General features: G+C 33.7%; 2 protein-coding genes across 3 annotated transcripts in view; one reads left to right on the plus strand and one right to left on the minus strand.

Moving 5' to 3' along the window:
- The first annotated feature begins 94 nt into the window (after positions 1-94).
- LOC106063407 (ras-related protein Rab-5B-like) lies at positions 95-20,417 on the plus strand. 2 transcript variants are annotated; one of them, XM_056013792.1, is made up of 5 exons: positions 95-220; positions 12,999-13,249; positions 13,580-13,731; positions 15,682-15,898; positions 16,491-20,417. In XM_056013792.1, the coding sequence occupies exons 2-5, from the start codon at positions 13,087-13,089 to the stop codon at positions 16,604-16,606; spliced, it is 648 nt and encodes a 215-aa protein (XP_055869767.1). In that variant the 5' UTR covers positions 95-220; positions 12,999-13,086; the 3' UTR covers positions 16,607-20,417. The 2 variants fall into 2 exon arrangements, with proteins under 2 accessions (XP_055869767.1, XP_055869766.1); XM_056013791.1 differs by lacking the exon at positions 95-220 and adding an exon at positions 354-513.
- Positions 20,418-21,472: 1,055 nt separating this feature from the next.
- LOC106063406 (low-density lipoprotein receptor-related protein 2-like) overlaps positions 21,473-26,778 on the minus strand; it is a 115,256-nt gene continuing 109,950 nt past the window's right edge. Inside the window, exons 86-88 of the mRNA XM_013221758.2 lie at positions 23,808-23,895; positions 23,417-23,561; positions 21,473-22,839 (exon numbers count right to left, since the gene is read on the minus strand). Of these exons, the coding sequence (XP_013077212.2) occupies positions 22,570-22,839; positions 23,417-23,561; positions 23,808-23,895 (503 nt within the window). The 3' untranslated portion in view covers positions 21,473-22,569. The remainder of the gene's footprint in view (positions 22,840-23,416; positions 23,562-23,807; positions 23,896-26,778) is intronic.

Below are 26,778 nucleotides of genomic sequence, written 5' to 3' on the forward strand. Positions count from 1 at the left end.
CAAACAAACTTCAAGTTGGGCAACAATATATTTTTTTTTTATTTGGAGTAAATTTTATTTTATAGTCTCATCAACTTTCTATGTTCTATCCACTCATTATTTTAGTTAAATTTTTTAAACGATCTTAATTTTTGAGCTGTTGCTTTGACATTACCTGACCATCTATTTCCGTATTATGAATGACGTCATGTAAACCGACTGACTTGAGATTACTACGCAAGTAAAGTTTTCGTTATAACAACAGTTGTTTTATTTTCAATTCAATAATTTAAAAACTAAATCATCAAAATACATTTAATTGAAAGTTAATTATTTAATTTATCATCGAAGCTCAAACATTTTTTTTATTTGGAACTAGATACAAAGCGCCGTAACATCCGCTTCAATACATAAATTAGTCCAACATCAAGAGGGTGTATCTACGATACTGACTTCCATTAGTCTACCTTTACATAACTAAAACTTCATTATTAGTAACATTTGTTTAAGTATTCTAGATCTATATAGTTCTTGGTGAGTTTAATCAAGTCTAGCTATCATTATAAACGGTGTTCGTGATACTAGTTTATGTTTGTTGTCAACACCATAAAAAACATGGCCGTCTTTAATCGTTGTTATTGACTTGTAAAGTGTAGTGTTGTTTTGAGTCTTCCGTGTTTACATTCTACTGATTCTAGTTATTCTAAGATAGTCTATGTCTAGACTCTACAGTAGATTCTTATATCTGAACACCGACTATCGGGAACTAGGTCAAATTTTTATTTGCTGAAGGTTTAACTTACAAAAAAAACTGAGAAAGCAGATTCTTATTCTTAAACTTAAATGACTTAATTCTTAATTTAATCTTATTCTTAAACTAATCTAATCACTTAAATCAGTCTCAGACTAATCGTCTAAGTCTAAATAGTCTAATGACTAAGGGACAATAAAAATAGCTGTGTTAAGTGTGTTCTTTTGAATTACCACTCATAGTCAAGATTTTATTTTAAAATAAATTGGGTCACTTCATGATCCTTTGGCTTTACTGAACACAGTTTTTGTGCTTTCCCCTTCATTGGACTTTGAGCACCGTCAAACCACTTGCCACTATGAAATTGCTAATAAATTATATCTGATCTGTGTTAAATAAAAATTATTTAGATTGTATTAAAAGAAGTAGATTCCCTTCTGCAATATGATCAATATGTATTTATACTACTAGTCTATTGCCTCATATATTCTCTCTCTCTCTCTCTCTCGTCTATATTATATATTATATAATATTATATATATATATATAAATAATATATATATATATATTTATTTATATACCTATATAATCTATGTGTAGAAACAGACAGAAATAAATCTATATAGACTATAGTATAGATTTATAGATCTATAAATTAATTGTTATAATATATATATAATTTAATAAACATGATATTTTCAACTAGGCTACATGTATTCTCTCTCTCTCTTTCTTTTAATTCCCATCCATGGACCCTCTTCTTGTTTTCATAATTTGAATGTTCGTTTTTTTGCACCTCCATCCTTTAGATGCTTATAATTCTTTTCATGACCGGGGGGGTCCCCCCCTTTCCTCCACTGCCTGTTTGATAGGTTGTGACACTACATGCTTAGTTATACCTCTCCTCACTGCCAGCTCCAAACATAAAAACAAATGAATTACAAACAAACAAAAAAGCAACGCGTTCAATGAAGGAGAATTTGATAAATTCTCTTACTCTAGATCCAGATCTAGACTATATAGAATATAGATTAGAATAATTTAGATATCTAGATCTACTAACTACTTCTAAATCTAGAATCTTGAGTAACAGGACTAATCAATTTGTGTATATTGTGATTATAATAATGAATGTGATCAAATATTTTTCAATCTAAGTAGTCATTCTAGTCTATTTAAACTATTTCCATCTTTTTCATCATCATCATCAAACTCCATTAGAGTGAGGGCTTGAGAGGCTCAAATCCTCTCTTGCAAAAGCCCTGGACAGAAACCCTGCTGTCTTGCGTAGTGCATAAATGTCGCCATACAGGTCAAGAATTTTGGTTTTCCCAGACCTGTCGAGACGGAGATCAGCAAGTCTGGGGAAGTCAAACAGAATATGAGGCACGGTTTCCTCTTCTTCCCCGCAGGGGGGGCACAGTGAATCAAAATTTGGCCATAGCGGCGAGAAATATGAGCCAACAGGACAGTGGCCTGTCCTGCACTGTGCTATAATAGCTTGCTCAGGCCTGGACAGCCTCCACCACTGGGAAGTGCAGTCAGGGCGCCTCATGCGCTCCCAGACTCCACTGGCTTTTTGGGACTTGTCCCAGCACTCAAACCACTTTTCCATTTCTGTTTTTTGTATTATAGCCAGGGCTTGAAAGCTTACAGCCTGATTATTGGGTGGAATTAGCCCTCCCTGGTGGGCCAAAGAGTCTGCAATTGTGTTGCCAGTCACACCTATGTGACTCGGTACCCACTGCATTATTACAGGGGTGCCATAGCGTTGTTTAATGTTATGTGAAGCCATGATGACAGTGTTGATATTGGGGGGCCATGGTCCGGGGCTTTGCAAAGCATGTAGTACAGATTTTGAGTCAGTGACCACAACAATCTGTGTTGCCCTCAAATGTCCCTTGGGGAGTTGAGAGTCAATGACTTTTAAGGCTTCACAGACTGCCATGATCTCCGCATCAAAACTGCAAACACTACCACATGGTCCAAAAATGTTGACTGTGTAAGAGCCAAGAAAGTCTTCCAGAATCTATTGATGCCGACCCATCAGTGTATGCAAAAATAGCACTGGGCTTGAAGGTATTAATGGTCTCCAGAGCTAGGATTTGAAGGTCGTTAGATGAACGGCTTTGCTTAGTGGCATTAGGGTCTACTAATTTCAAGCGTATGTCTGGGGTCGTTGGGCGACACCAAGGGGGAAGGGGATGAAAGCGTTGAATGTTTTGTTGGTTGGTGGAGAGGCCAGCTTCATCAGATAGTCTAGTGGCCTTTTTTTATGCCCTTCTCCGAGCCATAACAAGTTTGTTGATTTCAGCTGTCCAAAAGTTTTTGAATTTTTTACAAGGGTAAGTTTGAGGAATAAACTTTTTAGCCATGCCCAGGATAGCTGTTGTTATTTGACGGTACACAAGGTCGACAGAGCTAGACTCTACATTGATTTTTTTAAGGGCATTGTCGACAGCTGTCTCGTATCCTTTCCAATTAGCCTTACTATAGCACCACTTTCGTGGTTCTTTAGTTGTCTTGGTGTTCATTTTAGAAAGAGTGGCAGTCAGTAATATTGGAAGGTGGTCACTACCAATATCGCCTAGTACTTGATAAGTTATGACAGATTCCAAGTTAGCAGAGACTAAAGAAAGATCTGATCGTGATAGTGAACCATTGCTAGCTTGCAGAAGAGTAGGAGGAGAGTGTTTATTTTGCAAAAGAAAAAGGTTAGTAGAATTGCACAGGTCATGAACTTTTTTACCAGACTGATCAGTGTCATCATAGCCCCAGGAAGGTGAATGGGCATTTAGATCTCCAGCTATGATAGTGTCTACAGTTATTGTTTCTCTGACATCTAAAGCCAGTTCTTGTTTTGGTGGATTATAAACATTGATGCACTTGAAGCGTCTATTATTTTTCCAAATTTCTAATACCAAAGTGTCTGTCCTCCCCTGACTCAAGTCTGTGGACACTTTCTTGGCGACCAGAGCATTAGCCACCAATGTAACCAGGCCTCGGCAATCCCCACAGGAGCAGCGGAAAACAGAGTACCCGGTTATTGAGACACTTCTTTTTTCACCTATCAGACATTCTCGTAGTAAGGCAACATCCACACACTCTTTGTGGAGCAGGTTAGTTATTTCAAGTGTCTTTGGAATAAGTCCTCGGACGTTACATTGAAGGACTTTGAAAGTTTTAGCATCAGATTTGGAAATTTGGGGATCATGTTGCTTTATCTTTCCACCTAAATTAGTGTGGGGATACTTACTTTCCCAGTATGAGGTGTTGGTGTTGGGTTAATTTTTTCTGAGACTTTTGATTTTTTAATTGTAGTGTTTGTTTGGGGGAAAAAGGATGTGTGTTGGGAAGAACAGTAGCTCTTTTTTCACAACGTGGCCCGTTCTCCATAAGTACCAACGTTGTGAGGCGATTAGTAGCACATTTTTCGATGCCAGGCCTAATGCCCTTTACCTGGCCAGCGGAGCCTGTTAGGGTCTGCTCAGACTCGCTTTTCTTTATAATTTTTCTCAACATTGGTATGGGTTCCTCCGGGGGGGGGGGGGGAGATTTGGGTTGCCCCTTAGAGCGAGCAGTGAAAAACAGTCCAGACATGAACATTGAACTATAAATCGATCGAAAGATCAGTTAATTCAACCACTCGCTCATATGGGCAGGGTTTAATCCACGAAAGTGGAGTGAGGCAGGAGACCTTTTTTTAAAGCCACCAGTTTAGGGTCGCAAATTTTGATGGCTTGACAGGGCGGCGGCTGATCAGTTCAGCATTAGCTAAAGCCCCGACAGACACAAATCCCTACACCAGACGAGCGTGCAGGGGTTATGTCGATCAGAGCTTAGCATTACCCAGACCTCACCAGCAGAACTCTGCACCAGGAGAGCATGAGAGCCTGCTAGGAAAGTTGGGACTCCCGCAATGTTATCCTTTTTCAGACCACCCTGAGAGCAAAGGGTGGACTTACTCCAGGGGACACCACGAGGAGGTCGGCGGGCACTTACACAAGTCAGACTAAATTTCTAGATCTAGATTAGTAGATCTACTTATATCTAGTCTTGACTAGAGGTTATAATATGATTGTAATTCTGTTAGAGACCATCATTTATCATGATTCATGCCATGGGCATGAGTATAGAGATAGACTAGATTATCTATCTACTAGATTACTAGACTTAATTTTGGAAAACTTAGATCTTAGATTTAAGCCTAGATCTACTCATCTATGATATAGACTAGATATAGTTTTAGAATCATCTAGATTTTATATATATATTATATATAGCTAGAGTCTATAATTTTAGAATTTCAATCAGGAAATCAATCTATTAAGTGTAGTAGAATGTAGATCTATACTTGTTTACTATCCATTCTAGATTGGTAGATCTTATTTTAGATTTAAGACTAATTTTAAGAAGATCTATAAATCTAGAATTCTAGATAATTCTAAATTCTAGTTCAATACATCTAGATTAGATTAGAATTTGAATGTCATGAATATGTCTATTACTACTATTAGAAATAGATCTACTAGTCATGCCAGTCATGCATGTTAATCAATGACTTACTAAAACTCTGCCAAGTCATTGGTTTTCTTGGCTGACTCTGACAACCCATTCCATGCTCTAAATAGCACTTCACTAGGGAAGAAGGGGTATTTGTAAAAATTAGTCCTAGCATATTTATATAATATATATATATAATATGTATTAATATGTAACTAAGGAATGTGATTTTACTAAAGGTATTATTCTAATCAAATGTGAATATTCGTTTGTTATGAATCTTACTGCTCTATTTTGTGTATGTTCTAGTTTCTTAATGTTTTCTTGAGCTAATGGATCCTATAAACTTGCCTGAGGCAGCTAAGAAAACCAATGACTTGGCAGAATTTAAGTCATTGGTTAACATGCATGACTAGATGCATAACGCATAAGACATAATCATCTTCTTGTTTGAAGTAACATCTGTATTTTATAAGAAGATATAATAAACAGTGGATGCATATATTCTATAATTGGCCTAACCAAAGTTAATAACATTTTAGTTTTATGTTCTTATTTGATTGTAGAAATTTCTTGTAATAAACACTAAAGCTTTGTTTGGCACCTAAAATAGGTAGTATAGAGACACATCAGGTGACAAACTTTAAACGCAACATTTAGTGACACCACGGATAGTGGGGTTTAGCTTGTTAATGTTAGTATATTATTCAATTGATGTTAGGAATTCAAGGTGACAACATTGTATTACTGAGAGAGACTTGACTGTGGCTTTTATGCATTAAACTTCATTCAAGTCTCTTTAGAGCTGTCTGGACTTAGTCCGTACATCTTGTCATTGTGGTAGGATTTGTTCTTTGAAGTTTTTGAGCACATTGAATACGTCTGTACAACAAACTCAAACATCTTCTGAATAATCTGTTGAAGTCAGACAGCCATCATACAACAACTAGAAGACAAGCTTTTTACAGCTTTGTTGATTTTTTAATAATTTCATCAATATGGGGATTCCATAATAGTTTTTCATTTATTATTGCACCTTAGAAGTATTCTGACTTTTTAGTCTGTGTAACTGGTTTACCACGATTAAGATTAGTGGTATTTATTTGTTTTAGTTTTTTTGTTACTCTTAATAATTGACATTTTTTTGGGTGAAAAGACTTGCTCCAATTTGTGTAAAATTCATCTTTGTAAAACATCTGTATCTTGTTATGTTCTCTTGTTATGTTTTATTGTTCTTTACTTAAACAGTCATCTGCAAACAATCTGACTTTTGTTCCTGAAATAATGCAATTTGGTAAATCATTTATGTAAATTAAAAATAGCAGTGGACCTAAGACTGTTCCTTGAGGTACACCTGAGTTTACTGTTATTGGTGTTGAGTTAGGGCCATTTATTATATTAATATCAATTTTAAAAATATAAAGATCTAAATCTAGATCTAATAATATATATATATATATATATATATATATATATATATGTATCAAAATGTAAGAAGTTGGATGAACAGTATTTTTATACTAGCTATAGATAAATGGGTAGACCCCATTTTCAAAGTCTACTTTCATTTTCGTATTAAAATAAAGTAGTGTTGAGGTAACATCTCCCCATGTTGACATAGGTCTAAATCCTGTGCACTAGATCAGTGATCTGGCTAGTAATATATATTTAGATCTAGATTCTAGATTTAAACAAATTTTACAAATCTACTCTAGAATCTGGGTAACTCTTTAATATGCTAAGTCTAGCTAGATGTATACTGCTGACATCACAGTCTTAGAGTTGATTGCTAAGAATCTAGTAAACTCTCATATATATAATATGAAAATGCAAAATTAAAATGATCTAGAATAATCTAGGATCAAGAATTTTGATCTCATTCTAATATTAGTAAATACTCATATAGAAAGATACCAGGTAAATGATAAATGCCCATTTCTTATTCCACATGCTAAGACAAAGTTTGGAACAAATTGCTTGACTTAGCAAGGAAAACCTTTGACTTAATAAGTTGGTACAGATTTTATCTATAGTATAGACAGTCTAAATCTAATTAACATACATTATAAAATGTTTGTTTGTAAAATGTTTTACATGTTTCGGATGTTCCTTCAGAGTTGAAGATAATTACTTCCTAGTCTAAACCTCCTGCAGGACGACGGGGGATGGGAGCGGGCACGGTTTGAACCAGGGACCATCGATAAATCTGAATGACAGTCCAGCATGCAAACCGCATGACCAGGCAGCCATCCATAACTAGGTTAACACATGTCTCACATGGGTACATGTCAAAATGTAATAATCTTCTTTTTTGAAGGAGCATCTCATTTAAATTTAACTTTCAAGATATTTAAAAAAATTTACATTTATATTATTAGATTCTATATCTACTTCAGTAACTGGAAGCAATTAACAATAAATAATACATTTTATTCTAGATCAATGCAAGAATTTATCGTCTCTTAAAGATAATCTGTTCCACAATTATTTCACAACTTGGCCTCATGTCAGCTAGCTATTCCAAATTACTTGTGTCCCGAAACATTTTCATAGTTGCATTATTCACACAATCACTTAAATACTTTTGAAGTAACATTAACTTTTCCATGTTTGCAGATGTCTTTTTATAAACACACAGAAGAAACACTGTGTTGAATCAGTACAAATTCTTCCAGCTTAATATCTTCAAACTCAACTCAATAAAATAATTTAGCCAGCGTTGAACGAATTCTTTTAAACATCAGTAGTAGAATCTTGACAAATAAAGCACAGCGAATAATTGCTGAATAAAATACTGACTATGAATAATTAATGAGGATCAACCATTGACCCCTGATATCTAGCTTTACTTTCCTTTATAGTCTCCTAAAAAGACTTTTCTAGATTGTTACATAATATCTTGACCCTTAGCCAATACTGACTATGAATAATTAATGAGGATCAACCATTGACCCCTGATATCTAGCTTTACTTTCCTTTATAGTCTCCTAAAAAGACTTTTCTAGATTGTTACATAATATCTTGACCCTTAGTCAGAACTTTCAATGACTCACATAGTTGTTTACATAAATATCTTTCAGTGTCTTTTGGAACTACAGACAATAATCTTGACCCACATTACTGACTAGTCTTTTTCTAGTTGCTAGCTGACTTGTGCATTGGAGAATAACAATTAGTTTTGTTCATTAGTATTTTTTTACCTTAAAATTAATAACTTTACTATCTAATTAACAAAGAAAAATTTAAGATAATGTTTTTTGTAAAAGAAAATTTTAGATGATGGTTTTGTCATTTTAAAAAGTAATAGTGGATCAGACAAACATCCAATAAATACTTCAATGAAAATCTTAACTTCACACTAAACTGTTTGGTATAGTTACTCACTTTTTCTCTGGTTAATTGCTTTTTCTTCTTTCCAAAACTTTTTTTTTTAATTCGCACATAAAAGTTTGTTATCCAATTCACACAGATATATATAAGAGCAATACAATTAGCACATAGATAGTTTTTATCGTTTGATCTTGTTTTTTTTTTTTAGACATGCAACTAGAATCTATAGTGCAACTGTTAAACATGTTTTGAATTGCCAAATTAAATTTTTTAAATTTGCAGTTTTGTCCCAATTCGTTTTGTAGAAACAAAATTATATATTTCCTTCCACTATAAGCACTTATTAACTCTATCTTGTTGCATACATTTATTTCGTTTCAATTTAAAAAAAAATTTATGTTTATTTCTACACAGATATAGATTTCAAATCTAATTCTCTACATCTAGATAATTGTCAGAGTGAATGTGAGGGATGATCAGTGTGATTATCAAATGTTTTTTTTTACAACAGTTTGAAATGTAAAGACTCAAGTTAATGATGTGTAGCACAATTTTAAAACAATTAGAATTAAATCTACATGTAGGCCTCTATTCTAAACCAAAAATTAAAAATCCTAAAAAATGTCACAGTGAATATAAGGGCCTATTAAAAGTAAATTTGTTTTTTTTTTCGTGGAAGGGGGTTGTATAATAAGGTTGGGGAGATTATTCTAATTAAGGTGCATTTCTATATCTATGACTAGCAAAGCTTCACTAAATTATTTATCAGTACTTCTATAATTTATGGGTAAAAAAAATGTGTGCAGTGTGGGTGCATTGTTATATGCTAAGATGCAACATTTCATTCAAAGAATGTTGTAAAGTTCCCCTTTCAGACCATGGGGTCTATAGAGCAGATGATGTCAAGATCCTCTCAGCCACCACACCTCCAAAGAAGGGTGTCCTTTGTTCTTTACTTGCCTTTCAATTAGGGATTAAAAACACAGTTTTTGGTGGCCTAAAAGTTTGGTTGGGAATGAGGGCTTTCTATTGGAGGATTGCAAACAATTTTGGGATGCTCATGTAATGTTGACTGTTCCACTGAATATACTAAGGCCAAAAAGTATGTAGTTGGGGCCAAGATATTTCATTTAAAAGTTGTGTGTGTCTCTATTAATTCAGGAGTTTCAACTGTAGTGTAGCAAGGGTATATGCACACACACAAAAAAAGGAAATTTGTCTAATGATAGTAATACTACTCTTTCTTGTTACTGTAAGCCAAATGTGTTTTTCTTATAATTTTAAATGCAAATTTTTCTCTTTCAAAAGCCTATCTTATAGATACGGCTTAAGAGCTATGAATGTTTTGATCCTATCAAGACAATATTTATGTTAGATTCTATGAATCATATTATGTGCTTAACCATGCATGACAATCTCTTAGGATCAAATTAAAACAGTTAATTTTTCTCTTCTATGAGTCAGTTTTTCATGCTTATATAATTTCGCCTCTAACTTCAGATTTTTCCTGCTATCTTTTAATTTTAATTTATAATTTTTTTTTGATTGTCATTCTGACTTGAAATGGAAATTGAGCAATGCATAATTTTATGGTATATATTATTGAGTTATAGATTATAACAGTGCAAATAAAAAGGCTAGTTGTTAAAGAAAAAAATAAAATTACCAGTATTATCAATTTTTTTTGTTTGAATATTGATATTTTTATGATGTAGATATACTACGAACATACAAAAAATATATATTGTCTATTAAATATTTTTTACTTTAAATGTAAAGAATCTGACATCTATAGTCTACTTAGCTGATATTTGTTGCCTATTATTGAGTACAGTACTTTTTTTTTATTCACACATAGTTGTCAATGTGGTACAGTAGAGCCCAGAAAATTCTGTATCCAAAAACCTGGTAGTCCAGATAACTCAGCCACACCTTTATAGGTGAAAAAAAAACAAGTGTGCCCCATATAAGCTCCTAAAATATTACATAGTGAGTGACTTAAAGGCTTCAAAAAAGCACCCAAAAGTACTTTGAATAATTTTTAGAAAATATGTCATGTGAAACTCAACTAATTGGTCTAATTGTGGATTTTTCAAATGGCTTACATAAAAATGAGCTAATAGATGCCATTTTATTAAACTTTACTATGGCATTTGACAAAGTTCATCACCATAGCTTGCTTAAAAAAAAAGAAATATATATTTCAGTATATCTGATCCACTGCACTCCGGATCCTGAAAACTCAGGTGTATCATTAGAAACAGCCTTGGGCCCGCCATTCCAGGTCATTTATGGTTCCAGGTCATTTACATAAATGACCTACTAAATTGCAAAAGTTAGATTAATTTATATTTATAAAACAATCAAAACAGCACAAGATACTAAAGTTTTACTAAGAGAATTAGTAGAATTACAGAAATGGAAATCAAATTGGAGCATGTCTTTCTATCCAGAAAAATGCCAATTATTAAGAGTAACAAAAAAAGCCAAAATAAATAAAAACTACTTATCTTATTCACAGTAAACCAGTTACACTGACTAAAAACTCAAAATTATTTAGGTGTTATTATAATAAAAGGGGTGCTTGGCTTCAGAACCTGGGGTCCAGTGTTTGAATCATAAAATATGCTTATATTTTATTAATGTGACTAGTTAATATTAGTGTTGTATATCTGGATTCATTTTATCCATGTAGCTATGTGAACTCCAGAACTATCAAAAGGGGGGGGGGGGGAACACCCCATTTTCCACTACTTGAATAACTCAATTAAAATAGCATAGTCTTGAAATATGATACTGACCTGTCTTCATAAAAAGTAATTTCTTTGTTTACAATTTTCTGAAACAAAATTTATCAGAGACTGAACTAAAGTTTGACCTTGGTGCGTCTTGGTATTGGTTCTCTCTGAAAGACAACTAATGGAATTATTATTATTGAATATATCTTATTGATTTCTATAGCGCATCATTACTGTAATTCATTCAAGTCAAACTATCATTTGAATTAGTCTCTTTGTTTTGTTTTACTTTAAGTATCCATCGAATTAGTCTCTTTATTTTAGTTTACTTTTCATGTGCTATTCTAACTGCAAAAAAAGTCACTTAAATCATTGTCTGCAATGGTTTAGTATATCCACATATTCAAAATGAATTATTGTTTTCCTTCTACTGGATTTTTATAAACATTTGTAGTGACTACTTTTATGCAGTCAAAAGTTGTTTTTAATTGTTTTATTGCTTGAAGGAAAAAAAAATGTTCTAGGGAATGTATATCATAAATGAGAAGCTATGAAGCAGTGAGTGTGTATAAATACAACTCTAGCAATAAATTGTCCCCAACTTAACATACTAAAAAAACTAATCTCCATGACAAGAGAGAGAGTAGACCTTGCACATTTCATGTAGAGATAAGCAGGGAATTCTGGGTTGTCTTGCTTTTATTTCAAAGGTGATCATTTTACATCCTGCATTTTGTTGTGTTGTTTTAAAATAAATAATATACATCTTCAGTTGTAATAATGGGTTTAGCAAATCCTTTGCATAAAAATAACACACACTGTAATAAATAAGCACATTAAAAAAAAATCATAAATTGAAATTTCAAATACTTTAGGTTCATAAATAATTCACTTTTTTTCCCCCTTCTTAGCAATGCTAGAAAACACTTGTGTATGGCCTCATTCTAGGTCGCATTTTAAAAATTATCAACAAAGAATAAGGTTAGACCACCAGCACACTGCTATGTCTGCTTGTGACATTTATATTCAATTAAGTTAATTTTCATTTAGGGAACGTTTGGATATTATGTGATGCCAAAATCACCATTTTAAACCCCCCCCCCCCTCCCCCTCCTCCCAGAGTAATATTATTTTATAACAATGAAAAACAGAAAAAAAAAAAAGAATTTTACAAAATAATTACTTTCCAGAATCACATTTTTCATGATGGGGAAAGTATCACATCAATGAGGTGTTCATGTTTCCCCCCAAGACTGTACATGTTACCTGTGGTGTTAAAATAAACTGCATAGTAATTTTTCTCATTAATATTTTTCTAAAAAAATCGTGGAATAGCCCTTCCATGAAAGTCCAGGAACCACTGCACTTGTTATTTCATTTGAATTTCTTTGTTTTGATACTCTCCCCCCTTGTAAACTGTAACAAATTTTTATACCTCCTTTGCTGTTATGTAATATCCAAACATTCCCTTACTGTAATGGCAACTGTATTGAAGAGATTGTCTTGTTTAAATTTTACTTTTCAGCAAAACATGAAAACATGACTATTGAATACTTTGTTGTTTTAAAGCGTTGAGTTGCTCACTATTATTTCTATCATCAAGATCAATATGTTTCTTTTTTTTTCTACATTTATTTCTCTCAACTTGAAATATATACTTAAAAATAGAACTTATGTGTGTGTCTCTTTTCTTCCAGCTATTCTGGTACCAAGCTCCTTGATGAACTAATTGGCTGGGGGCAAAGATCTGATTAAAGACATTTTATTTTCTCATTTCTACACACAATGGCAACAAGAAGTGGGCCACAACGTCCTAATGGTGCAACACAGGGCAAAATATGTCAGTTTAAATTAGTATTGCTAGGAGAATCTGCAGTTGGGAAATCCAGTTTGGTTTTACGTTTTGTCAAGGGACAGTTTCATGAATATCAAGAAAGTACAATTGGAGGTAATTTGTGAACATGTGTGAAATAGACAGCATTATAACTCTTATATATATATAATCATAAGATTTGTGTAGATCAAGTTTTGAGGTAGAGTACATGGGCTGTATAGATTTCCAAATCAGCAGTCCCTTCAATATATATGCATTTATAGGGAATGTTCAAAATAAGAAATCAATATGGAAATATCCATAAAAGTTCTTTACAATCACTGAAAGTAAACACAACTTCCCATTTGTTTTCATTCAACTACAATGACATAGAATCTGTTTTTTATTGTTGCTTGGTCTGAACATTGTATTTTAACTTTGAAATGTGTATTGTTCACTTTTCAGCTGCATTCCTGACACAGACTGTCTGTCTTGATGATACAACAGTGAAATTTGAAATCTGGGATACGGCTGGTCAGGAACGTTACCACAGTCTGGCACCTATGTACTACAGAGGAGCTCAAGCAGCTATAGTTGTATATGATATTACAAATCCAGTGAGTCATATCACCTTGCAAATAGATTCATTTCTTTTGTTCATCTGAACTTTTTCATGGTTATATCTAAGTTTTTAACTCTTTCTCTCCTTAATAATTGTCCACGTTCTGACGGAATTATTAATTTAATCCGATTGTAGTGCACTAACAAGTTCTTATTAAAATGGTGTAACTTTTTTGCTTACATAGAATAATGTTTTTGATATTGAATTAAAGGAAAATTAATGTTCTTGTTAGATATTAAAAAATCAAGTCTATAAATTGAAGTGATATTTTTTTTTGCTTTATGAAAAGTAAACATTAAAATCTGAAAACTCACCAATGGACGACAAAAAATTTAATCCAAGCCACATAAGAAGCTCATTTCTATTCCAAACTGAATTAAATGCTATTGTTTTATAATCCTTATTTATATTTTCATGAACTAGAACTGGCACTAAAACAATAAAAAAAACTCATGGAGTACAAAACTGGCGCACATTATCCAAGGTCACCACCATAGAAAATTTATGAGAAAAAAACAACAACTTGCAACATTAAGTTCCAGTAAGAAAATAATTACACTGTACATGATATATTTCAAATAAAAGTGATTCATTTCTATTTACATAATGTTCTCCTGAACAAAAAAACAACTTCCATGTTTTAACTGTGGTATTTAAAACAATCCATATTGATGTGCGGCACGTAACGACGAGTCAAATCCCATCATTGTAGTCATGGCCAGAAATTTGTAAATTTCATAGTTAGAAACTGTTGTAAAAATGCATGTCCTGCGTGCTGGAGTGTTTATTTTTATTATGTAGTCTGCATAACTGTTTATGGCTTCAACAAGATAATCAACAATTGCGGAATCTAGTAGAGTAAAAAAAACAGTCAAGCTCAGTTGACTCAGAACTGAGTAAGTTCATGTTGACACCGGTATATATATTACATTGGCTGAAGTAGATCTAGATTTACTATTTTACTGGAAGGAATAAATCTAAAATTGCTTTCTGTTTTAGTACCCATCTCTGCATTTTTCAAACTTGTTGCAACAGGCCTAGATCTAGATGTCTAGTTTTAGGAGGGGGTGTGGCAGCTTCAACAGCTGATGAACTATCAGATTCAGATCTAGAATCTAAATCTAACACTAACACTAGAACATCAGTATCACTATGATCAGATCAAACAAAATCACTGTCATCTGAATCAATAAGTTCTTGTTGATCCGAATATAATTTAGATCTACAAGTTTTAGTAGATCGACTTCCAGGTGGGCCAAGCTCCATTTCTATTTTAACACACACACAAAAAAAAGACGACTTTCAAAACACTCTATAATATTAAAACCATGTTGAAGGAAGTAAACAATGAACTCTTCTGCAAGCATCATCACGTAAATTTAGAATATAAGTACATTTAAAATTATTAACCAAGAATAGGAACGAAACAAAGATGTTTAACTGTACCGAGGGCAATATTATCGCTTAATTGCCTTTTACGAAAAAAAATCTACGCTATTAGTGTCGCTTAGGAGAGAAAGAATTAAGTTCCACATTAGGTAAGGGATGGATTAAGCTATATCCAAAATTCAAATAATTATAAGTGTAGCTAATTTTTTTTTTAAATTGAACTACTAGGGCAAGAATAATTGGTAAGATTAAAATCTCTAGACAGTTTCACTTGAAGGAGTTAACACTTAGTGTTCATACCATCAGAATAAAAATTTAAAGACTAAAAGGTTCAGTTTTTTTGTTGCCTTTAAACTTGCCACTCACTGGCCAACTTAAAGTACACATTTTCAATTGTTATTATTAAATGTTAAGTTTTGTTCTACCACCCGTTTTTCCTGCTCATTGCTCTAGGACTCGTCTAAGAGTCAGATTTATCACCTCTTGGTTGTCAGCTTCACCTTTCTTAAATTGACTTTTTCTCTGCCCTAATTAACTCATACCATTCTTTCACTAGGACACATTTGGCAGAGCCAAAACTTGGGTGAAAGAGCTTCAACGTCAAGCAAGTCCAAACATTGTGATAGCCTTGGCAGGCAACAAGGCAGATTTAGCCAATAAAAGAATGGTGGAATATGATGAGGCACAGTCCTACGCAGAGGAAAACAGTCTACTTTTTATGGAGACATCAGCCAAAACGGCAATGAATGTTAATGATATTTTCCTTGCAATAGGTTAGTTATCTTCTTTGATTCTCATTTGGAAATTATTTCAAAGTTACAGTGTACCCCAAATTTCATTATTTTTAGTGGTGTGGTCACATTTATTGATCTATTCATGACTTCTTGCAGGCTGTTGATGTTTACAATTCAAAACGAAATTTGAAAAAAAGAAAGCTAACTATTACTTAAAACTAAATTATATAAACTGATAATTAAAAAAAATGCTTTTGTCTGGTCCACTATCTTTATGGACATTTTTGGGGGGGGGGGGGGGGGGGGGGGGGGGGGGGTTGTGGTAAACGTTTCTGTCAGCCTTTAGGTCCTTGCCACACATAAACATAGCTCGAATGTCTATTCAAACTCAAGCAGCCTTGATAGCTATCCAAGGGTTTTAGGTCAATCATCCATATATCTCATCTATTTAGTTGGTTTTAACAAATTTAATTAATTTAAATAACAGGATAAAGAAATATCCTCCTCCCCCCCCCCCCCCTTACTTTAATTACGGTACTGATATTTATAGCATTTGTCTAAAATTAGATAAATAATGTCTCTAGTTTTCTGTGACATTCCCTCCTCCTGAATGTTGATTTTGTCTTTGCAGCCAAGAAACTGCCCAAAAGTGATAGCACTGGAACACCCCAACAGAGACAACAGGGAGGTGTCAGACTCAACAATGAACAGGGGGGCCAACAGTCAGAAGGAGGATGCTGCAAGTAACCTACTCTTGGCCTATTTATACATGCACTCAAATTGTTTTGGTTGATTTCAACACAAAATGTCATTCAGTTGCTCCTCCTGTACACAGTAATTGTTTATATGTATTTTTATTTTATGTGCTTTTATAAATAATTTGGTCATCAATTTAGTCCTTTTTCTTTTGGGAATTGTTTTGAGCGACAACAATAAAAAAAAAGACTAAATTATTCCAGTATAATTAGATTGTGTACAAAGTTTGGTGGATCTCTCTACCTTTGTTGTTGTGGTGCAGAGAACTTACACTTGCAACAAGCCAACAGTTTTTAATCAGCAGGTTGTCCATTAATCATGTCTCATCATTGTCCTGCTTGACAACCCAGCTGGTAGAAGTAGGATCAAATATCCCTTGAATTAAAAGAATTTATTATTTTTTTCTGGCAAGATGTATTGGACATTTTGCTTATGAAAACACACACACAAAATGAGGTATGTTTGTGACAATACAGGTAGACTGACTTTGCAGGCATTGTCACAGAAATTGAGACTAGAATATTCACACGGTTTGTGTTTTTCTTGTCCTTGTAGAGTCCAGAGAATGGATTACAAAAAGGAAATAGCTTGCAGTCCAGAGTTTGTGTTTTATTTTTCAATTTATTTTCTAAGAGAATGAAGTCTGGATAAGTTCATGTCAATCATATTGATTTCATGTTTTGTATTAGAGATACTGATGATTGATAAAGGTGTAAGGGTCTAAATATATATTCTACTGAGAGAACAACTGATAGGTTCATATAGATAGCAGTGTTGTGAACAGCTGCAGCCATCACATTGTCACCAGGCTCAGAAGTGTGTTTCATAAATTCTCCCCTCCATCTTATATACACATATATATATATATAAATATACATGTATCAATAAATTGTTTATACACCCCTTTATTTGTGATTACTTGTCAGTGTTTTTGTTTTTTTCTCCCCCCTCATTTTTTCTTCAAGTGATAATTTTTCTAGTTAGTAGTGGAGTTTTGGGTTATTAATTTTTTTTTTCTGAAAAGATTTTATTTAATTAAATCTTTTTTTCTTCTCAACCAAGAAGAAAATTAAATTTTAAAATGACATCAATAAAAGCTGATTGATTTAATGCTTGGAACTGTATGTGTTCTTCGACACTATTTCACAGATTGCATTTTTTTCCTTCAGTTTACTTGTTTTCACTCAACAGCACTACCATATATATTTATTATAGATATATTTATCAAAATCAGGATTTAAAAAATTATTAAAAAAAAAGACTTTACATGAACAAATGAAACACAGTTGACTACAATGACATGTAAGATAAGTTGGTTTGCTATGGTATTGATGTCTAGTGAAATTGTCCATTGTGCTTACTGGCTTACAATTTGTATTAACACGATGGTGTCACCATCACTCCACCATTAAAGTTTTGCATTTTTCATTTCATTTCTTTTTTTGTTTTTATGTTGTTTTTTTTAAACATTTCTACAGCTGGTAAAAAACAACAAAAAAAAACAACAACAACACCTGTCATGTTTTGTCACTGTGCTAAGGTAATAAAAGAAATCTTAGCACAAAGTTCTCCTATAAAATCCTAATATTCCTAATATAGTTTGATTTATTGTCTCTAAAAGTCTAAAATTGTTTTTTTGCTTGCTTGGTATCTGAGAAATATGTGATAACCTTGCGACTGCAAAGTATAATTGAGTAAGAGACCCCAAAAAATGTGTGATTTTTAATTACTTCCCTACTTAAGAATGGCTCTAGTGAATGCTATTCTTCTTTGGACTTTTTATTCCATTATTGAGTATTTGAATGTTGTCATGTTTTGATGCTTTTGTTGTGAGATGACAGAATAGAAATAAAATACAACATGAAATGTTGGTCTGCTAGGACTAGTTTGTATTGTTCAGTTGCAATATTTTTAATGTGAGGAATTTCTTTTGATTATCATAGTCTGGTATTTTCATTTCCAGTAGTCTTAGCTTTTATGTTACACAAGATTTTTTGTTTACTGCAAACCTTTGTTTGAAAAACTCTCATGATATTTCATTTTGAAAACTAATAGGAAAACTATCCATATTTTTCTTTTTCTTAGCAATGGAATAATGAATTACACAAGTTGAATTAGTTGAAATGCTTTCTTTTTTTTTGTCTAATCAGTGTTTTCATAGTTAATTTTTCTATCCATTGAACCCTGATATTGTCAGTAATCAATGCTTGGTCATATTCAGAGACTGTTTTAGATACTGTTTGAAAATTGAATTGGATTCCCCTTCAATTGTTGTGGGAAACTTGTTATACATTTTAAACTCTAATGTGTTGTTTGTTTTTTATTTAAACGTTTCAAGCCATCTCAATTTTTATTTGCTTTCTGCTTTTCAATTTCTTGTACTGAGCAGTTGGTAGATTCTATTTCTCTTAACACAAATCAACTGTTTGACTCACTATTTATTAAAGACTTTCAATTGTGCCACTTGGAGAACACAACTTTGGCTTTCTAGTGCACAGACTTCAATTTTAAAGCTAAAGTATATTGTAATGGAATGTGTTTCACTTTTAATAATATTATAATTTGAGCATGACAACTGCCTAGAATTAACTTTGAGTTTATGCTGGAAATGGTAGAGGACTAATGCGAGTGAAGTTTAGAAACTCATTTTGAGCTATAGAAAAGATATCTCTGAAAACATCAGATTTCTTGGCCTAGAAGACAACTAAAAGAAACACTTGCCTAGTTTGACGTGGAGAACAAGTGGTGTAGAAATCATTTTGCCTGTCATTGTTGTGTGGGTTGAGTGTGGGATGCCTGGCATTGGGTTTGCTTTCATGTAATATGCTGTATTTGGTTTGTCAAGAAAGCTGTGATGCTCTGTTGGCCAATGTGAAATGTATTAGCCTAATGTTGTTTAGCTATCATGAGCCACTAACACAAAAAAATGTTAGTTTTACGTTGCTTGTTGAGATGACTATATTACTTGATGTGACTAGTGTACATTACATGCACACTGAGGTCATGAAATTCTCTCTTTCATCCCTTCAATTATCTCATTCATATTTTTTTCTTGTATCATGAAGAATGTCATTTTGTCTGTCATGAATGATTTTCAAAACAATGTGCTGGTCATTCATTTGTATTTCATTGAAACTTACTTATTGCTTTGTCACATTTTTTAGAAAGCTTTTTTTAGCTGGTTTAATTTTCTAAATTGATTTATCTTTAATTCCATTTTTATGAATGGTATAACAATATTAAGACACATAAATGTCTACATAGTACTCATTTCTTATGTTTCCTTTTTATAGATTGAAATAATTGTGTTAAACACTAGTAAATTAATACAAAATGCCTTCAGAAAAAAAAATAAGGTCCTATCTTTCTGATTCAATTAAATGAGCAAATCTCTTAAAAACTATTTTATAAAATGTTTGTGAAAATAGACAAACCTACCTAAAATGTTAGTTGAAACCCTATTCATATCATTGTTCCCATACAATTCTTGTTTTTCCTGTTACTTAGGCATTAAGACTAAAACCTGGATCAGATAGAGTAGTGCTCTGCTTCACCAGGCATGTCATACAAGTTCTGTTTTTTTTTTACATTTCTTCTCTAATTGAAATGCTAGAAAGTACCATGTACATCCTGATGAAATGTGTGTACAAGTATTGGAGAAAGAGAGTGAGTGGCTGACTGTTAATTATGAAATTTCAATTGTTCCATTATTTTGTTAATTCTCTACTATATTTTGTCTGTTACTAGTTTTTTGGTCTGTCTTAGAAATGACTTGGAATAAAAGAAAGTATGCAAAGACTAATATTGTTTTCTCAACATTCTTGTAGCCTACTATGTGCAATTAGCAGAATCTTGAGTCCGGCACCCTTGGAGCAATGAACAAAGTGCATGAGAAAAATCTAAGTTCAGAGACAACTTCAAGCTGCACATAGCTGAGCATTTTTAGTGGTAGATAGGTTAGATCAAGCTGCACATAGCTGAGCATTCGTAGTGGTAGATAGGTTAGATCAAGCTGCACATAGCTGAGCATTTTTAGTGGTAGATGGGTTAGATCAAGCTGCACATAGCTGAGCATTTTTAGTGGTAGATAGGTTAGATCAAGCTGCACATAGCTGAGCATTTTTAGTGGTAGATGGGTTAGATCAAGCTGCACATAGCTGAGCATTTTTAGTGGTAGATAGGTTAGATCAAGCTGCACATGGCTGAGCATTTTTAGTGGTAGATAGGTTAGATCAAGCTGCACATAGCTGAGCATTTTTAGTGGTAGATAGGTTAGATCAAGCTGCACATAGCTGAGCATTTTTAGTGGTAGATAGGTTAGATCAAGCTGCACATAGCTGAGCAATTTTAGTGGTTGATAGGTTAGATCAAGCTGCACATAGCTGAGCATTTTTAGTGGTAGATAGGTTAGATCAAGCTGCACATAGCTGAGCATTCGTAGTGGTAGATAGGTTAGATCAAGCTGCACATAGCTGAGCATTCATAGTGGTAGATAGGTTAGATCAAGCTGCACATAGCTGAGCATTCAAAGTGGCGGATGGGCTAGATCAAGCTGCAAATAGCAGTAGTTGATGGTTAGGAATTGAAGTTACTTTGACTTGTAGTAAATTATTATAAAATTCATCTTGATTTTTGTTTTAACTGTTTCTGCTGGACAAGATATTACAACCAAATAATTCATTAGCCACAACAATCATGTTGATAAGGGGTATATAAAAGTGAAAATCTGGAAAACTGAAAATATTAATTCATTGAATACTTGTGCTTTAGTTATGTCTGGGATAAACAACATGTTAACTTATTCTCACATTGTCCAGAAAGACATTGTCACAAGAAATTAAAAAAACAACAACATACTTTTGTATTTAAATATCTATTTATAGAATAGAACATTGGCATGGTTTCTGTACACAAATCCATTGAATACAATAAACATCAGTTCCACAAAATATCAATATTATTATACAAGTTCTACAGGATTGATCGCACATTACTAATAGTATTGATATATAGGGACAAACTACAACTAATTATATATAATGGTATATAGAGAAGAGCCTCTCTAAATATGCATATACAGTATCAAGGCTTAAGTTCAAGTCCATAAAGAATCTAAATATATCTTTCAAACAAGTTCACCAATTATTTATTATGCAAACTAGTCAATTAGCTACAACCATGCACTTCAAAATGACTTCATCTACTGCAGTAACAAAATAGTCAAGTCAATATTAGAAACTAGTATTTCAAATGGAATGTAATTGCTTGTGTTGTACCAGTGAGATATTCTCTCAACAATTAGATATCACAACTTTGGTTACAGTTAGAGATACATGTACAATTAGTGATGTTCAATAGAGATGCATTTCACAGTCACCAGTCAACAAAATTGTGACCTGTAGACATTTATCTTGAAGAAAAATGTAAGCATAGTCTATATTAGAAAGATATGGGGGGGGGGGGGTGTTTAGGTTTTTAGTATGAGTTTCTCTGCTTTGGATGCATAAAGAAACAATGCTTAGGATCAATCAAAACATTAACACACAAATTGGAGGAATACAATTCAATAGTAATAAGAAAAAAAAAGAGTTTGAAATGCACGAAAAACAATTTTTTTACTAATTAAAAAACTAAAAAGTTCAGGTTTAGTACAAAAAAAAACATTTACAGTAGTACACTTTATTAGTATATGGGCACTCTGCCAATCATCTCAAAAGTAATGCTAGAAATAAGAACTAAGAAATGTATTCACCTTTACCAATTGAACCAAACATAATGTTAGTGTAAGTTTTATGGGCAATGTAAAGTTCAAACATCATTGAAAATGTGCTGAGACTTTTGAAACATCCAGAACAGAGTGGGAATAGTAAGAATTTCTTTCAGCCCAAACTAATCAGAACTACACAATCAGCAATTTTGTTATCAAACAGGCATGTAACATGTCAAATATCTTGTCAGAGATCTCCAGATTTCACCAGTCCTGCCTCATCTCTTTCATCCTCATCTAGATTGGGATCCAAGGCTCTTGGGGCTATCCTAAACTCCTTGGAAGGCTGTGAGACTTTGCCTTTGCCTGAGAGGTGGATCTCTCCTTTCTCTGGGTCTGTGCTGGACTCGTAATGTGGCCCATGGGTAGGCAGTATGACAGACTCGTGTACAGTGAGAGGTCCATGCAGACTATCATAGACAGGGTTACAGAAGTTGGTAGGGCTGTCACTGCTTGTCTTTACATTGGGAAAACAAATGATGAAAAATGAACACACCATATAGAGATTTCAAACCTAATATTAAAAAAAACTAAAGGATAAGTTTTCTATAGAGTTATGATGATGGTTATGATGAGTAAAATCCATTGAGTCAAACAGATGTCACAATAAATAAAGCATGACTCATTTTCTTCTCAATGGGTCATCATTGTAGCTGTGGCTAGACTTCAATCTTGAATCAAAAGTAAACAATCCTGATATTAGCAGAACTTATTTCTACTACAGACCATATGGCACTATTAGTATTTATGCTACAACTCTGTAAAGGGCAGAGTAAGATGAGTTGACACAAGTTTTGGAAGAGAAAATCAAAACTAGTGATACTTGTCATTCCAAAGTGGTTTTAGAATCTTCTGAGCATATCCTTCAATATTGTACACTTTAGTAGAATGCAATATCAATTCAAACCTAATAAGCCCTTCCCAAAATCTCAAAAGTAGAAAGCTCCCTAACTAGGGGCCACTTCATCACTTAACACAGGTACAGGACAGTTTTTTTGTTTGTTAATGAATTGAATCAAAAATAAAGAACTTACAGGCTGCATTTCTTCTCCTTGCCCTTGAGCATCATACATCATTTCAGGGACTCCCAGTTTGACCTGACCTCCTTCTTTGAATGAAACAGTTGGAGAACTTGGTGGCTGAGATTTGGTGATGAGTTTCTTAAAGTTGAAATCAACACTGGACATAAAAAACTCAAAATTAATTTTTTTTTTCTCATCACATACTTCTGACATAAATCAATGTTGTCAATTATATTGAAAAGATTGTTTTTGGTATATCTCCCATCAACTAAAGAATAAGAAATAGACATTTATTTTTAAATTTTATTTTTCCTTTAATAATGTGAGATTGAGTATATATGGTAGCAGTGTTCCTGTACAAACGTTTGTAATTAACATTAAGTTCATTCATAGTTTGACTCACCCTCTTCGGCGCAAGATGACCACCAACAGTACAATGGCTAAAATAGCAATAATACCAATGACCACTGGCACCACAATGGCAACATGATCTGAAAAACAAAGAATTTAAAAATAAAGTTGTTTTTTTTAAATGTAAGAAATAAAACTAACGATGTCATTATTTTGTAGACTTGATCTATTTTGGTGCCATGGCAGTTTCTTCCAGGATTGCCTGTGATAAGTCAGCTACTGGAAATAAAAAACAAACTAACAGCAAACACCTAAACCTTTTGCAACTCAACATCTGAGGCCTACAAAACAAGACAACAGAACTCCAACACATACTCAAAAAGCATGATATACACATAGCGCTATTGCAAGAAACACTACCGCCCAAGAAAAAAATAAACATCACAGGCTACACACAGTACAGATGCCTTTGCACCAAATGCCAGGGAATTATGACCCTCATAAGAAACGACACACAAGCTACAGTAAAACAAGTACAGAACAATACAGACATCGACAAGCAGGAAATACTTCTATTGAGAGGAGGAACAAAGTACACCATCAAAAACTACTATTGCCCACCATCATCAACAGCAGAAATAGACATACAACTACCACACTACACAAGGACAATAATAGCTGGCAACTTCAATGCACACTCACCTTCCCTAGGCTACCCACACTACAACAAGCGTGGTAAAGAAATAGAGGATGTAACAAATGCCGCTAACCTACAACTTCTGCAAAACAAAACTTCACCTCCAACTTTCCTCCACAGAGCACACAACACAACTAGCAGACCTGACCTAACTTTTATCTCTACAGACATTACAGACTCTTCTAAAATAACAGTACTTGAAGACATAGGTAGTGACCACAGGCCTATACTCCTCAATATTGGAACACCAGGTAGATACCAATCCAGCAAAACAACTAGATGGAACTATAAAAAAGCTAACTGGGCAGCTTTTTCACAAGAAACAGACACAAGACTATCAAGCATAATGGAGACAGACGTCAATTCAACCTACACAACTATAGTCTCCAACATCTTACAAGCAGCAAAAAAACACATCCCTCAAGGCCAAGTTAAGAAATACAAACCTTTTTGGACACCTGAATTAGATAAATTAGTAAAAGAAAGAAACATGGCCAGGAAGACTATAGAAAAAAACCCTACTAGAGAGAACAAGACAACGTACAACAAATTGACAGGGCTTATAGGATACAAAATTAAAACAGAAAAAAAGAAAAAGTGGACCACAACATGCGAACAACTAGATCTAAACAAGGATGGTCGAAAGGCCTGGACCCTTCTGCACCGGCTAGCAGGAAAGAAACAAATAACAAACCCCCAACCTATAAAAGGCACCGATGACATAATAACAGAAAACCTTAAAAAGGCTGAAACCTTCAATAAATATTTTGCCAGCATTAACAAGTCAAAGCCAAGAAAACAACTGGACCAGGCCTTCAGTAATATCTTAAAGAAAGAAGACAAAGCTCCAACAGTCAACTGTCAGATCTTTGACACTCCCTTCACTCTACATGAGCTCAATACTGCCCTAAAAAGCCTCAAGTCAAGAAAATCCCCTGGACCCGATAAAATAAATGAAATGATCTGGGGACTAGGACCACAGGCCCAAAACTGTATACTTAACTTTATCAACCATACATGGAAAACTGGAGACATACCACAGGAATGGAGAACCGCAAACATAATACCCATTTTAAAGAAAAATAAACCACCTGGAGACCCAAAAAGTTATAGACCAATATCTCTAGCATCCAACATTGGCAAAATGGCAGAAAAAATGATCAATAACCAACTTTATTGGTGGCTAGAAAGTACTTGCTCACTCCACAATGCACAAGCTGGCTTCAGGAAAGCAAGTAGAACAGAAGACCACCACAGTAGAAGGGTTTCATGAAAACAAGCATACTACAGCAGTATTTATAGATTTGCAGCAAGCCTATGATAGAGTGTGGAGAAAAGGTATATTTTTGAAGATGAAAAAAATGGGCATCCATGGAAAAATGTACAGCTGGATCAGGGCATCCTTAAAAAACAGAATCATCCAAACCCAATTCGAAGGTGCCATCTCTAGTAAAAAAAGTTTGGAAGAAGGACTACCACAAGGTTCAGCCCTTAGCTGCACTCTCTTTCTAATCTTCATGAATGACCTCCAGGACCTCATTTCGGTCAATAAGGCACTTTATTCAGACGACCTTTTAATTTGGACTACAGAGAAATATCCAGTGCTGACTAGATCCAAACTAAATATAGCCTTCACAACTATCTCCACATATTCAAAATTACGAAAATGGAAATAAACAAAGAAAAGTCAGTTTATTCAATCTTTAGCCACAGCAACAAAACAGCAAAAAGAAACTACATCCTAAAAATAGACTCTCAGCCAATAAATAAAGAAGAAAATCCAACATATCTTGGTGTAAAACTAGACCAAAGACTGTCTCTATAACACTTTATAGCAGATTTAAAAGAAAAAGCATCACAATTTAGATTAAACATAATAAAACACCTAGCAGGAACATCCTGGGGAGCTGAAAAGAAAACCTTAAGACAGTTATACACTGGATATGTCAGATCTGTAATGGATAACTGTCTCTCCATACAAGTAGCTGCCAACAAAACCTATCAATCATCATTAGATACAATCCAAAACCAAGCCTTGCGGCTAATTAGTGGAGGTATGAGAACTACTCCCACAGCAGCCTGCGAAATAGACTCCAATATTGAACCTCTTAAGTTAAGGCGCAACAGAGCAGCATTAGAAGCTATTGAGAGATACAGAAGGTTGGAGGACGATCATCCAAATAAATTTCTAACACGGAGAAATAGGAAAAACAACCAAAAAAAGCAAAGGACTCTGATCCAACTTACTGAGGACCTAGCCCTAAAACACCACCTACCCAATAACAGAGAAAAAATTACCAGGTTTTCAAACACTACACCCGGACTA

This window comes from Biomphalaria glabrata, chromosome 16 (assembly GCF_947242115.1).
Source record: "Biomphalaria glabrata chromosome 16, xgBioGlab47.1, whole genome shotgun sequence".
NCBI lineage: Eukaryota > Metazoa > Mollusca > Gastropoda > Planorbidae > Biomphalaria > Biomphalaria glabrata.

Coding starts and splice junctions, on each gene's coding strand:
- LOC106063407 (XM_056013792.1), top strand. CDS start 13,087: ATGGCAACAAGAAGTGGGCCACAACGTCCTAATGGTGCAACACAGGGC. Junction 13,732..15,681: donor TATATGATATTACAAATCCA/GTGAGTCATATC, acceptor TTCTTTCACTAG/GACACATTTGGCAGAGCCAA. Junction 15,899..16,490: donor TGATATTTTCCTTGCAATAG/GTTAGTTATCTT, acceptor TTGTCTTTGCAG/CCAAGAAACTGCCCAAAAGT.